The 15,198-nt window shown below is 43.8% G+C and overlaps 1 protein-coding gene across 1 annotated transcript in view; it reads left to right on the top strand.

The window, feature by feature from the left end:
* The window catches only part of RNF123 (ring finger protein 123), a 122,117-nt gene that overhangs the window by 18,302 nt on the left and 88,617 nt on the right, over positions 1–15,198 (top strand). The window contains exons 10-19 of the mRNA XM_066613710.1: positions 1,659–1,790; positions 2,464–2,572; positions 3,923–4,027; positions 5,515–5,640; positions 5,761–5,853; positions 7,127–7,200; positions 9,012–9,129; positions 9,364–9,463; positions 10,453–10,514; positions 13,657–13,728. Of these exons, the coding sequence (XP_066469807.1) occupies positions 1,659–1,790; positions 2,464–2,572; positions 3,923–4,027; positions 5,515–5,640; positions 5,761–5,853; positions 7,127–7,200; positions 9,012–9,129; positions 9,364–9,463; positions 10,453–10,514; positions 13,657–13,728 (991 nt within the window). The remainder of the gene's footprint in view (positions 1–1,658; positions 1,791–2,463; positions 2,573–3,922; positions 4,028–5,514; positions 5,641–5,760; positions 5,854–7,126; positions 7,201–9,011; positions 9,130–9,363; positions 9,464–10,452; positions 10,515–13,656; positions 13,729–15,198) is intronic.

Here is a 15,198-nt window from a genome sequence, read left to right as displayed (position 1 = left end):
GGCTTACAATAGGGGAAAGGGAATTTAAATCCCCTTTCCCTTCTGAAGCCTCTCACTCTGCCCCCCCCCCCCGGCTGGTTACAGTGTGCGTCTTTTTGGTGCAGCTGCACTAATGGGGGAAGGGGGGATAGGACTGGGCCATAGGACTGCAATCCTATGCACATTTTCCTGGGAGTAAGCTTCATTGAGCGTAATGTGACTTACTTCTGAGTAGACATGCATAACATTGTGCTGTAAGTGTTGACAGTCTTACACTGAAAAGAATGTTGAACAAATCTCTAGCAATAATAATAATACTTATTTTCTTAAGTGTTTCTGGGGAACATACAGTTCTCTTTATATGCGAATTTGCTATCTGCAAATTTGCTTATCTGCGAGGGGCACATTGCCACCTACCTTTCATTATCTGTGACTCTATTCTCATTGTTTGCAAATCCAGCCAATTATACTCCTAGTTTTTTAGAAAGTTGTCTGGATTGGGTCAATTTTCTGCATTAAACAGGCATTGGTATTAGCCTGTAGAGAATTGTTGGACACATTTGTGTCTGCTTCCAGACTTGCCTCACCATCTTGGGGACTCGCACTGAACCTTCACAACTGATGATAACAAGAGGCAGATGATGAGAGATCTCTGGAAAGCTAGCTGAGGTCTGCTCTGGGGCTGGGCAAGCCCAGGGAGGCAGCCAAGAGACAGGTGAAGGATGGGTGAAGTAAACCCCTTTCCTCTGAGGCTTCATTGTTTGGCCAGCAACCTTCAACGAGTTGAGGGATAGCCAGCATGGAGAAATCCCACAACCATCACCATCACCACAACCTTCAACGCACTGATGGATGCAAGCACAGAGAAGAAAGCATCAGATGTTTGGAGATGTTGATGAGTCCTTGTTATCACTCGCTCTATAGACTTCAAGTTAAGATTCAGGTTCATAAAGTTCATAGTGTATGGTGAAGGGGGTCCCCTGGAACCTAACCCCATTTTTCCTATAGGTGCAATGATTCAGTATCTGCTAATTCTACAACCACTAGATTTTCCAGGAACTTAACCCTAGCGCAGTGGTTCTCACACATTTAGCACTGGGACCCACTTTCTAGAATGAGACTCTGTCAGGACCCACCAGAAGTGATATCATGACCAGAAGTGACGTCATCAAGCTGGAAAATTTTTTAACAATCCTATCCACACTTACCCAGGAGTAAGTCCCATTGGCTATCATTGTTAAAAGAATATACATAGTAGCTTGTTCAAAGTACAGGTCTAACATTTCCCCAAATGAAGTCACATAACCATGGTAGCATCAAGTCTAATATATTAAAAATAAAATATTGAAATGAATGGGGACCCACCTGAAATTGGCTCACAACCCACCTAGTGGGTCCCTACCCACAGTTTGAGAAACACTGCCCTAGCGGATAACAAGATCTTACTATATGTTTGAAATGAAAATTAAGATCTTGGGACATAGCAGTGGGTGAATTCTATACTCAGGACTCAGAATCTGCATTATTTTCATTGGCATTACAAAAGAGAAGCCACCAGGCTTTTACTGCTTCTACCTTTGTTTTATGGCAGATTCATCAATCTCTTGTGTCTAGGATGACACGTACTGTCTAAACCTTTAGAGATTTATCTCTTTGTTTTTTCCCCTATTCTTCCTCAGAAATGGTGTGTCACTCGGGACAGCTTTTGATAACATCTCCCGAGGCTCTGGCATGGCTTATTTCCCTGCCATCAGCCTATCGTTCAAAGAATCAGTTGCTTTTAACTTTGGCAGCCGCCCACTCCGATATCCTTTGCCAGTAATTTTGGACAAATTGTGGAAGGACTGTTCCAAGAAATGTCAGCATAGCTACTATGGTTCAAAGATGCTTGGTGTGGTGGTTTGGAATGAGAAAAAGTAGTAAGAGCCTCGTGACCATGCTTTTGGTTCATATTGCCAAAAAATGTGCTTTTAATAGTTCCTCTCCTTCCATGATATATTTTGCATTGTGCAAAGGAATAGCAGTTTCTTTAGTCTCCCTAGTTGAAGCCCTTCTTGCCAGCCTGGGTGGAAGTTTGAAACTCATTCTGGTTAAGCTGTCAAGAATGTTGTATACTCTTCAGTGAACACTGTCATAGTAATATACAGTAGTAGGTACAAGAGCAGTTGTCCTTGAAAAATTACTCATGTGGTGATCGGTCACTGAGAGTAAGAAAGAAGTCTGTATCCTGAATGAGTGAGCAACAAGGACAGTCCTTGAACTTTTTGGGGGGCATAGTGCCCAACATGCTTGGCATAGAGAGCTTTGAAAGTATGATGTAGAATATTAAGCCATGTAGATTAAGGACAGTAAATGTGCCAGGCTTTTTGAAGTGCTGGGTGAAAAGCAAAGTTTGATAGAAAAGGAAGACTTGACCATAGCCCCCTGAGGAACCAAATTGCATTGTGATAGTTGGATTTTTTCTTAGTAATTCCATACATATCCAGTGGAGGGATATCGGCCCTTACAGGACAAGCCAGCTGCAGATCTGTTGAAAGCTCACAAGCTCTTGGGATACCTAAAGAATGTTATTCAGATTGGAATAGAAGTTTCGGTAAGATTATATTTTCAACTTTATATTTATTTAAACTCTTCTTGACTGAACAGAAGACTTGGAGCCCCATCCTATCTTCCTTCCCCCACAGGTGCAGCCAAACCAAAAACAGGCACCTTGCATCCAGTGGGAGAGTGAAGCAGATCAGGAGACTTTGGAAGTGAAAGGGGATTTAAATCCTCTTATACCTCCAAAACCTCCTGCTCTGCAATGGTTCTCCTTGGGGCTATGCCAGCAAAATCACTGGCACAAGTCTGAGGAGAGAAAGGGGATGGGGAGGCTGCAGAGAAAGGGGATAGGAGCCAGCATGTTCCATTGTCACTGAATCCACCCCATCCTGCAGCCTCCCCACCCCTGCTTCTGTCTTACTTGCTTCGGTGGGTGCAGGCAATGTTGACAACCAACTGGGAGTGCTGTTGCCTTGCTCAGCAGCACTCTCAAAATGGCCGCCAAAAGAGCACTATGTGCTGTATCAGTAGGCATTTTGCAACTGCATGACTTGCTTCCAGTACTGCAAAAAGTTGCATGCGCAGCCGAATCGTCAATAGAATTGGGCTGTTGTTAAGTTAGCATGGTCTAGAAATGAGTCTCTAGAAATACATTTTAAAAGCCAGCTCTCAGCAATAAAGTTTCGCTTTAGAAAACAAAAGCGGAGCAATTGCACCCCGCCTCAAACTAGAGGCAGGGTGCAATTGCTCCACTTTCGTTTTCTAAAGCTCGGGGAGCCCTGTGGAGGGTCACACAGGGCTCCCTCCACCCCCGGGAGGCTGCTGCAGGTACTGGTAAGTGCTTGCCAGCTCCTGCACTCCACTTAGCGATAGGTGCTTTTTCTTAATGGTGCAGAAGCACTGCAGAAAGATTTCCAGTTCATCGGTACATCCTGGTTCTGTAGAAAGAATGTTGACTGCTACAAACTCATGTTTGAACCATGCATCTCTCTAGCAATGCCTAGCTTAAAAAATGACATAATAGCACTCAGCTTTACCCTATCCTTTGTAAGCAGCGGCTAGTGAATTGGAGTAGTAGGTGGGAAACGCTGAGTGTTTAAAGTAGCAGCACTTGGATCTTGTATTAGTTGTTCCCAAGGAGAGATGTAGGTTGGCAACACTTAGGCATCCCCTTTAAACTCTAGGTAGTACCTAATGTTGCTTAAGATGGACAAATAGCTTTCATAGGATCAGGTGCGTTTATGGTTCCCAGAGTCAACATTCTTTCTGCAGAACCAGGATGTACTGATGAACTGGAAATCTCTTTGCAGTGCTTCTGTACCCCTAAGAGAAAGCATCAAATTTCTAATGAAATTAAAATATTGTTTAAAAAATGCGTGTAAGCCTCAATTTTACGTTTCAGGATGGGAAGCTGGTGGAGAGAGACTCTTCCACGTGGCAACTTCAGGGGGATCCCACAGTACTGATCACTCTGGCACACATTTTTAACAATTTTGCCCCCCTTATGGTGAGTTTTTTTAAATTTGTATCTCCTGGTTGGCTTTTCTAAAGGATTTTTCAGATTAACTACCTTTGTAGCGAGGTACCTGTATCATTCTTTTCCTGGTTGCAGGAGGGCAAGAGTGTGTCCTCATCTATAAATTGGTTTACTAAGGCTGTGTCTTATGCCAACCAATTCGGAAAGAAAAGTAAATATTTTGAGTTGTCCCTTCTTATTAACAGTATTTATTAACAGTATTTATATACCGCTTTTCAACTAAAAGTTCACAAAGCGGTTTACAGAGAAAAATCAAATAATCAAATTCTTGCTCCAATAAATTCCAGTGCGACCTTTTGTGCATGTGCAACCCATGTCAAGCACTCAAAGACCAGCATAGGAATTTAATTGTGGGGAAATGCCTGCTGTTGGGAAAGGTCACATCCCAACTGATTGGCTTTCAAAGAAACTGATAGACAGGAAATTTAGGATGGGCAAAAGGAGTTATTTCTTCACACAATGCATAATTAGTTTGTGGAATTCATTGCCACCAGATGTGATGACTGCTAACTTGAATGGCTTTAAAAGGGGATTGGACAAAGTCATGGAGGATAGGTCTATCAGTAGCTACTGGGCCAGTGATTTTCAACCTTTTTCATCTCATGGCACACTGATAAGGCACTAAAATGGTCAAGGCACACCACCAGGTTTTTGACAATTGACAAGGCACGCCATGCTGCCAGTGGGGGCTCACATCTCCCATTGGCCCTATTAATAAATGACCTTCCCCCAAATTCCTGTGGCACACCTGTGGACCACTCACGGCACACCAGTGTTCCACAGCACAGTGGTTGAAAATGGCTGTACTAGTCAAATGACTATGCACTACCTCCAAGTAGTTTAGAGGCAGTATGTCTCTAAATACCAGTTGTAGAGGAGCAATGGTGGGAGAGAAGTATGCTTTCTTTCCCTCCATTTGAGCTCTTCCCAGAGGCAGCTGCTGGGCCACTATAGGAAACAGAATGCTGCACTAGATGAGCCTTTTGGCCTGAACCAGAAGGATTCATGTTCTTTTGCTTCATGTAGCAAGCAGGCTGCAGTCTGTGCCCACCCACCAACTTGTGAGGAAGGACTACAGCAGTGTATACACCTTCCAAAAGGTTCCATCAGCAGATTCATTTGGGACAAAGGACTACAATATGTCATGTGCATCTTCAGCCCTTCTTGTGTGTAGATTCATTGGCAGTAAATAGAGCAATGCATGTTGTACTGTATATCTAGACCTCTTCAGGAATATTTCAGGGGAAGTGAGTGCCTCTTTTATGAGGTACTTTCTTGAAAACAAATCTGCAAACCCTAAAGTGAAGCCTTAATGAAGGACCTTGAGGGATGTGTGGTAGAAGGCACCACAATTTCCAAGACATATAGTGAAAAATGTAGCAGCTAAGGATCTCTGCTCCCACAGCGTGTTGAAACAATCTTATAAATATCCTTATTTGAAAACTCCTTTTCTGCAGTGCAAAGTGTACTTGGTAGAAGATGTGCTTATGAACTTCTTACTCAGCATCTTGGAAGGGGGAGGGGCTGTGGAAGCGCACCCTCTTATTCAGCAGTTATTGGATCTCATGTGGGTTCTCATGGAGGTGAGTTGTTTGGCTGTTTAACCATCATAACATCCCTTCTTATAACTCTGTGCCTTCCTTTTTCTCTTTGTGTCTTAACTGGCACCTATATGTTCTGAAGCGTTAATCTGTTCCCCTCAGGATTATGAAGTACATGAATGCCTCAAGCAGCTGCTGATGTCCCTGCTCAGGGCTTACCGCTTCTCTCCCATTGTTCCAGATCTTGGCTTACAGGTAAACGTGTGATACTGCAGTGGAAACTTTTGTGAGCAAGGGATATATACACGAAGGGAAACCATTTTGTCTCCCTTCCTACAAATGTATAAATGCTGTAAGGCAGGGTTTCTCAAACTGGGTTGTGACCTGGTTGTTGGTGGGTCATGAAGCTGCAACTGACAAACCGATAGCAGACAAGCAAAATGCATTGAGCCCTATGGAAAGTGAAACAGCCACACAGTGTGTTCACTCGTGAGTTTACTCATACTGTGCCTTGGTCCGTTGTGAAAGGCAGACCAAGAGGAAAACAACGCCATCAGAGTGGTCCTGATCCAATTAATGCAGCCCCCTAAAAACACCCAAGAAGGAAGTTACATGTTCACTCATGATTAAGTAAATGTACCTTGGCTCATGTGGAAGTTCAGGCAAAGGGGAGTGCAAGGCTACCAAAATGGTCCCAATCCAATGAACGTGGGTACTCCAGAAGGCAGCCCCCCCAATAGAATATAGTAAAAAAAGGCTTGAGATGATAACTTTCTTTTTTAGTTTTGTAAAGGTAAGTGGGTCTTGATGGTGTGGTAATTTTAAAAAGTGAGTTCCAGTGCTAAAAGGTTTGGGAACCACTGCTTTATTGGAAAGTGCTGTTGTCTTTTCCATATTCCTCCCCCCCCCCCCACCCCCCAAGATAGTGGAGTCTCATTTCCTCTCCACTTTATTCTGGAGTTTTTGTGTTTGTTTAGAGGGAAACTTTGAATCTTAATCCAGCCCAAACAAAAGAAATGTTGGATTTAAAATTGATTCTGTCCCAAATCACACTGAACTGGCTTAAATATAAGAACTTAAAATTGAACTGGGCACTGGGTATGGCTGAAAATCTTACTGATTTTTTTTGGGGTGGGGAACTTGAAGTTACTGCAGGCAGGCTACAGAGAGAATTCACTTGGTGGAACAGGGCTGGCTTCCCCATCTCATCTCCCCTTATTTATTTGTTTTACTTTTAGTATTTAATTTCATTTTAATTTATTTATAGCCTGTCCATCTAGGGAAAATGGCACAATTTCATTGCTTGCCAAGGGCAATGTCAGAACTTGCTGCATTCTTAGGAAAGCACTTCCTGCTTGATGTCACTTCCGGCCATGACATCACTTCTGGTGGGTCCTGGACAGATTGTCATTCTAAAAAGTGGGTCCCAGTGCTAAAAGTTTGAGAACCACTGCTGTAAGGTATCTTAAATATATTACCTTGACAGCTCTGGTTTACTGAGCTTACCTTCATTATGCTTTTCTTCCAGATTCACTACCTCCGTCTCACTATTGCTGTCCTGAAACATGAGAAATCAAGGAAGTACTTGCTCAGCAATGTCCTGTATCTTTCTTATACTTATTGTTTCATCCAAATCTCTCGATGTTCTAAACTAACTGAGCTTACCAAGAGCTTCTGATATAGGTGCTGCATGTTAAAATAAGAGTGCTATTCACTTTATACTTGCAAATTCAGTTCAGATGCCCTTCTCAAATCAGCTGCATAAGTTTGAGGGTTTGAAGCAATGGGACACTATTCTGTCCTCATTGTGGGATCTATGAGGAGTACATACTTTGCTAATTGTTGTCCCTGTATCACCTTTGCTTTCCATACATGCAGATTCAGTTTCCTTCACTTTCAGAGAAATATAGCAGTATTGCACCCTCCATAGGTGTAGGAGTTGTTGCAGAATACGTACCCCTCTTCTTGGAAAGTGTTGCTTAGTTCCTTTTGTTTTACCACAACCTCCAGTATTCATTAAGACCAAACCCTATCACATTTTCCAGTGCTGGTGCGAGCATGCCAATGGAGCATGCACTGCATCCTGTGGTGGGGAGACAGTCACGGAGGCCTCCTCAAGGTATGGGAACATCTGTTCCTTTACCTCAAGGCTGCATTGAGGCTGCACTGGTGTTTCATTGTCTGTTGGGAACAAAGGTTCAGAATTCTGCCTAGCCGTTCAGCAAGCTACCAAGTGCTCATTGAGGTATAGTAACTTGAGGACTGAGGCTTTAATTGAAGAAAGAGCTCAGCACCTGCAAGGGATAGTATTAAGCCTAGAGAGTCTCATTGTCCCTGGACTGAGACACTGGCACGTACAGGGTGGTGGCAGTACTACTGGGCAAGGGGCCTTGAGGGCTTTAGGGTTTGAAAACCAAGAATCCTCAGCACCCCAAACCCCCTTTGACAGGTGGGTTCAGAAAATCCTTGCTTAGTTATTTGAAACTAGAAACTCAAAAAGTGGCATATACATTTTCTTAATAGCAATAATAATACTGATTCAGCTCTGATGATTGATCAGTTGCACAAATGATTGAAGATCATTGTAGCCAAACTAGACCCTATACTTCATGGACTCTTTATATGGATTTTAAATTAGTGGGATGAAAATAGGTTGTAAGATGGAGTTGGGGAATCTAGGGAGTTTATCTGTTGGAGACTGCCTGTACAGTTTAACTCATGAATGGACAGGAAGTAATGGCTTGTGTTAGAGAAATCCCCTTTAGGATACATTTTGACATCAAACAATCTGTATATTCAAAACTGTCCCCAAGATTCTTTTAGAATAGGTTGCTATCACCTTTCAGTAAGTGATCAGTGACCCCCACAAAGCTGTTTTGCCCCCCTTCTCTCTTCTCACACTGTACATATAACCTACCTACTCAATCAGTTCTCTGTTAAGTTGCAATAGTTGAGGAATATCCATCTCAAAAGTATGTTATTACTTTCTTTTTCTGCCCCATGTGCCTTTCACAATAAATTACCAAACCACTTGGAAGGATGTGACTTCTGTCTCTGTGGAATAACTTAGAACAGTACATGAACAAACTCAGTAGCAGGTCTGAGATTGTATAAGCAGGTCTCAACAGCAGATTGTCTGTTATAATATATTATCAGTTATTCTTTGATTTGATACTGTTGAAAATCATCAAAACTTGCTGTAGCTCTTGTTGCAGTTCTTTATCTTATGCTTAATTTATCTAAGTTATCCTACTTACTGCATGGTGTAGTCATGTGGAGTTGACCTGTTTTCGGGAAGTACACATTTTAACATAGTTCCATTTGTGGACTTAAAGTTCAGGCTGCCGTTTATGATTCAGATCCCACAGTTACATCTGTCTGAATTGCCATACAACTCCCTTAACTTATTGCAGATTTGATGTGCTCCGCTCAGTTGTGTTTTTTTACATCAAGAGTCCTTTGCGGGTGGAGGAGGCTGGTTTACAGGAGCTCATTCCCACCACCTGGTGGCCAAACCGCTTCAGCAAAGAGGTGAGAAATACTATGGTACTTGCTGCGGGTGAGTTTAAGGAGTGTTTGGCTAGCTTACCAGCTGCCGTGTCTGTCTTGTCCTCTGCACAGAATAAATTATCCAAATATGGATCCATATAGCACCTTTCTAGGGCTGCGTTTTCTTACCAGTTATGTGGGAATTTGTAAGTGTCTTTCAGCTCTGTCGGTCCATCTGTTTGCACTTCTGCTGACAATCCCCATCTTTAAATATAGGGCAAAGAGAGTAAAGAGGTGAAGGAAGAGAGTGCTGAGGAGAGGCTGAGGCGACGAGCATATGAGAGAGGTTGCCAGCGGCTCAAAAAACGCATTGAAGGTATACAGGTTGGATAATGAAATTCAAAATCTCATGGGCGTGGTGGTTCAGTTTGGTTTGAAGCCATATTGATTTGTGCCTGTGCTCCAGGGTTTGATGTTCTCCTATAGTGTGGAAGAAAAAGTGCATGCTATTAGCTGTGCAATGTTATGCTACAGATGCCAGTGGTTGCCCTACTCTCAGATACAATACTAACAATCCAAAGTGCGCCCTAGGCCAGTGCAAGTCCCTTGCGCCAGCCTCCAGGTATTGCAAAAGTGCTGTAAGGTACTTCTACACCACTGCGGGAGGAAGTAGACTGGTGCACAGATGTGTGCTGGTCTCCAGAGGCCAAATCTGGCCCCGCTGTGCCGGCGGACAGGTAAGTGTGTGCCGGCCTGCCTCGGTCAGCACAGGGGTCTGGGGTGGACGGAATGGGGGCATTCTGGGGTGGGGGAGGGCGGGCAGGCCTATGGGTGGACTGGGTCTGGGAGGGGGTTGGAGCCAGGATATGGCACTTTGGCCAGATCCTAAACCCCCTCCCGGGTGGCCTGGCCTAGTGCTGGGCTGCTCGGATGTATGCCACCTCTTTATGTGGCGCAGATCCACATAGCCACACTAAGGCCAGTGCCGCGTTACCCTTTGCCCTTGATTGCGCTGCAACCAGCCTCAGCCCTGCGCTGGATACAGCACAGACCAGCCAGCTTGCCTGTTCCGGTGTAGGATAGGACTGGGCTGTTAGTCCCCTCCCTTAGAGATAGCACTGAACATTCAATTAATAATGTTGATACCCTCTGTCGTTCTTAAGACTGTCGTGATCTGACGTGGGATGTCCTCTAGGTGTAGGGCATTAAACCGAGGCAGGTAATAATCTAAAAAGGCTCATTTCTTTATGAATTTCTGTTCAGGGCTTGAATTTGGTCCCTGACATTTTCTCTTTAGTGATGTGTGTGTGGCTGCTGTCTAATACAATACATTCAATGGGACTGTATTATTTCCTCTGTTCTCAGTGGTAGAGGAACTCCAAGTACAGATACTGAAATTGCTGTTAAACAATAAAGACAGAGGAGGGGTAAGTGGACTTGAATTGCCTTATTAGAGAATTTCTTCAGTAATTCTGAACTGTAGTTTAAAGTTATAAAAACTTGGTAATTACAGTTTTTCCTCTAACCTTGAAACCAAGGCTACATATAGTCGTGTAATATCAAATTTATTGCTGATTCATCCCAAACCCAAATTTTTGTACCTGAGAAATAGGTAAGGTGTGTTTCTGGAACCTGCATCTGATTTCTTAAAGTTTTTGATATGGTAGATAAATTTAACATGTTTAATTTTGAGTGACTCAGCTAGCTAGACAATATTAACCTTAACCCCCTCCCCCACATAAAACATTCATTGTACCTGACGTTGTTATATGTTGGACAGCGTGTACAGCAAATGGCTCCTACCAAAGTCTTGTGGGCAGCCCAGTCCTTAAGGTGGAAGCTCCGCTGGGTGCAACAGCACCAAAATGGCTACCTCTGCATCCAGTGGCACCGCTGAGGCTGCCAGAGGTGTCCTTGGGGGAAGAGGACTTTCATTGCCTTCCCCCGAGGAAAGCCCCTGGGCCCCCAATGACAGACTTCTCAAGTCTGCGCCAGCTATTTTGCCAGCGCAGATTTGAAAGGCTCTGTGTCACGGAGTTCAGGATCCAGCATAGCCGCTCTCCCCCTGCCCCGTTCCATCCACTCTCCACCTTGCCCCACACCGAAACTACTTACTGTCAGCCAGTGCTGCTGGAGCACCAGCCAGCCCTCCACATGGCGCTGAGGCTCAGCACCCAAGGCCTCTCCTCTCTGGGTACCGAAACCTAGTGCAAGCACTGGAGCTTAGCGCTAGCACTAAGAGAGTTCAGGATTGGGCCCTAAGTCAGTTACGCTAGTCTCTCTCAGGCTGTCTGGAGTTGATAATACAGGTCCAGCCTTGTTTTTTATACACGGATTTGACTCAACATGAATGGCCCCTGCAAATGAGAGAGAATGTGCTGATCCCTGGATAAGGGAAAAAATGCACCCCTTAAAATCACAGTTTAAAAAAAACTGCTTTTTACTGTTGCAGAGAGATAGTCATACAAATGATTGCAGGTATAACCGAAGTATCCACAGATTTCTCTATCTCAGAGCTGATGAGAAGGGCCCTTTAAATTAGGAAAACAGTTGCTTAATAATGCCAGAGAGGGCAGCAGGCTGACAATCCATCAGTCATTCTCTCTGCAGACTTCACTCCTCCCTTCCCCCTGAGCATGTGAAAGAAGGCTAAATGGCAGCTATTATCACCTTCTCCATTCTTTCCCCCTTGCTAGGGCACCTGGTGAAGGGAGGGATTGCTACCTCCTAGTGAAGCCTAAGCTCCTGGAGAGAGACTGATTGACTCTGTGTGCATTACAAAGATCAGCAAGGCTTTATATCACCAGAGCAAAGAAACTTTGTTTTTTAAATTGATTTGCTATAGTGCAGTTTTTTCCATCCACATGAATTCTTGGAAGGAACCCTGGAAAATAATGAGACTCAACCTGTACTGACAATGGGGTGAGGGAGATTTCTAAGAATGAATGTTGGTACATGATACCATTAATAAAAGCATAGGTAAATGTAGTGACTTGAGCATTTGGGATTGGCAACCAAATGGTGGCAGTGTGCAACTGTACTTGTTTTGAATAGGCTCTTTGGTTTGAGATCACATTCCTATGGTGCTGTGCCTATATTTAAGAAATGACAGCCTGGATTGCCAAACAAACTAGGTAAGTACGAAGGCTTATGAAACATATCCCTGGGGTTTAATTGCCTGGCACAGAGATTCCACACTAGGACGGTATGCTATATAAATCACCTTAGGATTGATTTGATTCATGCATGTATGATATATTATTGCTGAATGATTTGTAACTATCTGTATAAACTGCATTCATGGAAAAGGATTGTGTTTGAGGTGATATTAGGTGATATAAAAGCTTTGTCTAAGGTACTTGATCTGTGTTCTCTTTATCATATTGTATTTTTAAAAATTGCATTGAGATTTTTTTTGTTTTGGTTTATATCCCACCAACATGCCCTCAGGCCAACTCACAATAAAATAAACAATAAAAATGACTGAGTTTTAGCCCAAGTGTAGTTATGATGGGCAGCCCAATCCACTGTAACTCCCTGCGCAGCAATGCAGTGGTGCATGCGTGGCCTCCACTGTATCCTGCAGGGAAGTTTTGGCCTTCATAGGCCTCTTCAGAGTAAGGGGACATTTGTTCCCTTGCTCTGGGGTAAGCTTCTGTGGGCCCAATGGATCAATTTGGACTTGTGCCAGTTGGATAGCTGGTGCAAGTCTGAGTTGATCCATGAAGGTGGATCAGGCCTGGAAAGGGAGGGGGTAAGGATTTGGCATGTGCCATCACCACCAAATCCATCCCTTGGACCTGATCTGCCCTCCTTTGTGCCCTGTTATGCCCTTCCCCACCCCGTACCACTCCCCGGTGCTGCCTTACCTGCTCCAGTGGGTTTTTGGCCTTCGGGCCTCCCCCCCCCCAATGGCCTGGCAGCACGTGTTGTCAGAGGCAACTTTGCGACTGCTGTAAAGCAGTTGCCAGCAGTGCAACACACATTTCACTGGTGCCAAACCCAGTTAGGATTGGGCCATATGTCTTATTGGAATAAGTTAGGATACAACCTAACCTAAAACATTAAACAACAAGCATAATAACAACAACAACAACAACAACAACAACAACAACAACAACAACAGTATTTATATACCGCTTTTCAACTAAAGTTCACAAAGCGGTTTACAGAGAAAAAAATCAAATAACTAATGGCTCCCTGTCCCAAAAGGGCTCACAATCTAAAAAGATGCAAAAGAACACCAGCAGGCAGCCACTAGAAAAGGCACTGCTGGGGTGAGGTGGGCCAGTTACTCTTCCCCTGCTAAAAAGAGGAGCACCCACTTGAAAGAGTGCCTCTTACCCAGTTAGCAGCATGTTAAACAGCAAATCAAAACAGCAGCATATAAAACATTCCCAGCTTAGCTAGAAAGCAAGTAATGGAAGTGTACGTATGAACTTTCAGGGAGTCGCATCAAATGGCTAAATGTTCCAAATTAAGGCAAAATCGAAGAACACTGTAATTTAGGCTATTGTTTCACCTTGACAGAACTCAACTGGCTTTAAATATTGATTATTCCTTTTTCAGGGAGGTGCTTCCCGTTACATATTTTTAAACAAGTTTCGCAAGTTTCTTCAGGAAAATGCCAGTAACCGAGGGGTAAGTTAAGAAGATCTCTTGGAAGATTTGAGGATGCCCTCTTTCTATCGGTGGACAAAGAACCTGCTTTTACATCATGCTCTGAGAATAGCATGATGTAGCATGTTGGTTTAGAATCCAGGAGAGATGGGGTCAAACCTTTGTTCAGACTAAAAGTTCACTGGGTGATTTGGGCCAGCTACTCTACCTCAATCTAATCTACATCATAAAGTGGTTGTGAGAATGAAATGGGGAGGAGATTATAAACTACCCTGAGCTCCTACAAGGAAGGCCAGCACTGAAATGCAAATAATATATATTATTTTTGTTTTGAAGATGAGACATATCTTTAGCTTGAGACATGTTTTTAGCAGATAAAAGTGGGATCCATTCTTGGACATCCCATGGATGCTGAAATTCACAGATAATCAAATCCACAATTGACTGCTTTGAGCCCTCTGAAGGGGACCGGATCTGTACTCCGGTCATCTCTAGAGGGCTTTCTGAAGCCCTCAGAGACAGCATGTGTCCACCTACTGCCTCTGCGGGCTTCAGAATGGCCAGTGGAGGCAAAAAAAATGCCACTTTTAGTTTCCCAAGGGAAACCAGAAGTGATGCTTTTATGCTATAGTAGGCATTCCGAGGCCTAGGTAAGCCCCTGGTATGCCTTATATGCCATATGAACATCACTTCCAGTTTCCCTTGGGAAAGCTATTGTGCTTTGAAGGGAAGCTGGCTGCTTATGTGAAAGAGGGGCAAAGAGCAACTTCTTTGTTGTGGGGAAATAGATGAGAATTAGTGATGGATATTGATTCGGTCAGTTACTGGAAATGTTCTGCGCTGCCTGTGGAACTCTGTGAAAAAAAGGTGTGCATCTTGCACGTAAGTTTCCCTTAGGAAACTAAGTGGCATTTTTTGCCTCCATGGGTCATTCTGAAGTCCACAGAGGCAGCGGGTGGACACGCACTGCCTCTGTGGGCTTCAGAAAACCCTCTGGAGGTGATAGGATCCCAGCTCCAGTTGCCTCTGGAGGACTCGGGTGGGTCCAGGTCTGGCTCCACCTGGGTCCAGGAGGCATGCGTTGAGCCAAATCTGTGGATGCAGAATCCGTGGTTATGGAGGCCCCACCTGCATGCTGTTTGAGTTAATGTGTCCTTGAAAGGAACTAGGCTGTGTGCTGTTAGGCTCCAAGCTAGTACAAATTCTAAGCTACTATTTTTTCTTTTACCTTCAAGGTAAAAAGTTCAAGCTGCAAGGGAGGAGCTGCTAAGCATAACTATAAAAATAGTTTATGTGGGGAATGAAATATACATTACATTGATGTGAAATAAAATAAATGGCAAAGCCTTCAGTAGGAGTGTTGATCTTGGAACTAAAGTCACCAAGATCTTTTTTGTTTGCTGGGATTAGAAATGAAATAGCCCAATACAAAATATGGTGAAGTCTCCAGAAGGTTGAAGGGATGAGAGAGAGGATAGGGCTTCATCACCC

Source organism: Tiliqua scincoides, chromosome 2 (genome assembly GCF_035046505.1).
Source record: "Tiliqua scincoides isolate rTilSci1 chromosome 2, rTilSci1.hap2, whole genome shotgun sequence".
Classification (NCBI taxonomy): domain Eukaryota; kingdom Metazoa; phylum Chordata; class Lepidosauria; order Squamata; family Scincidae; genus Tiliqua; species Tiliqua scincoides.
The sequence above is the reverse complement of the archived record's forward strand: the minus strand, read 5'-3'. Positions and strand labels throughout refer to the sequence as shown.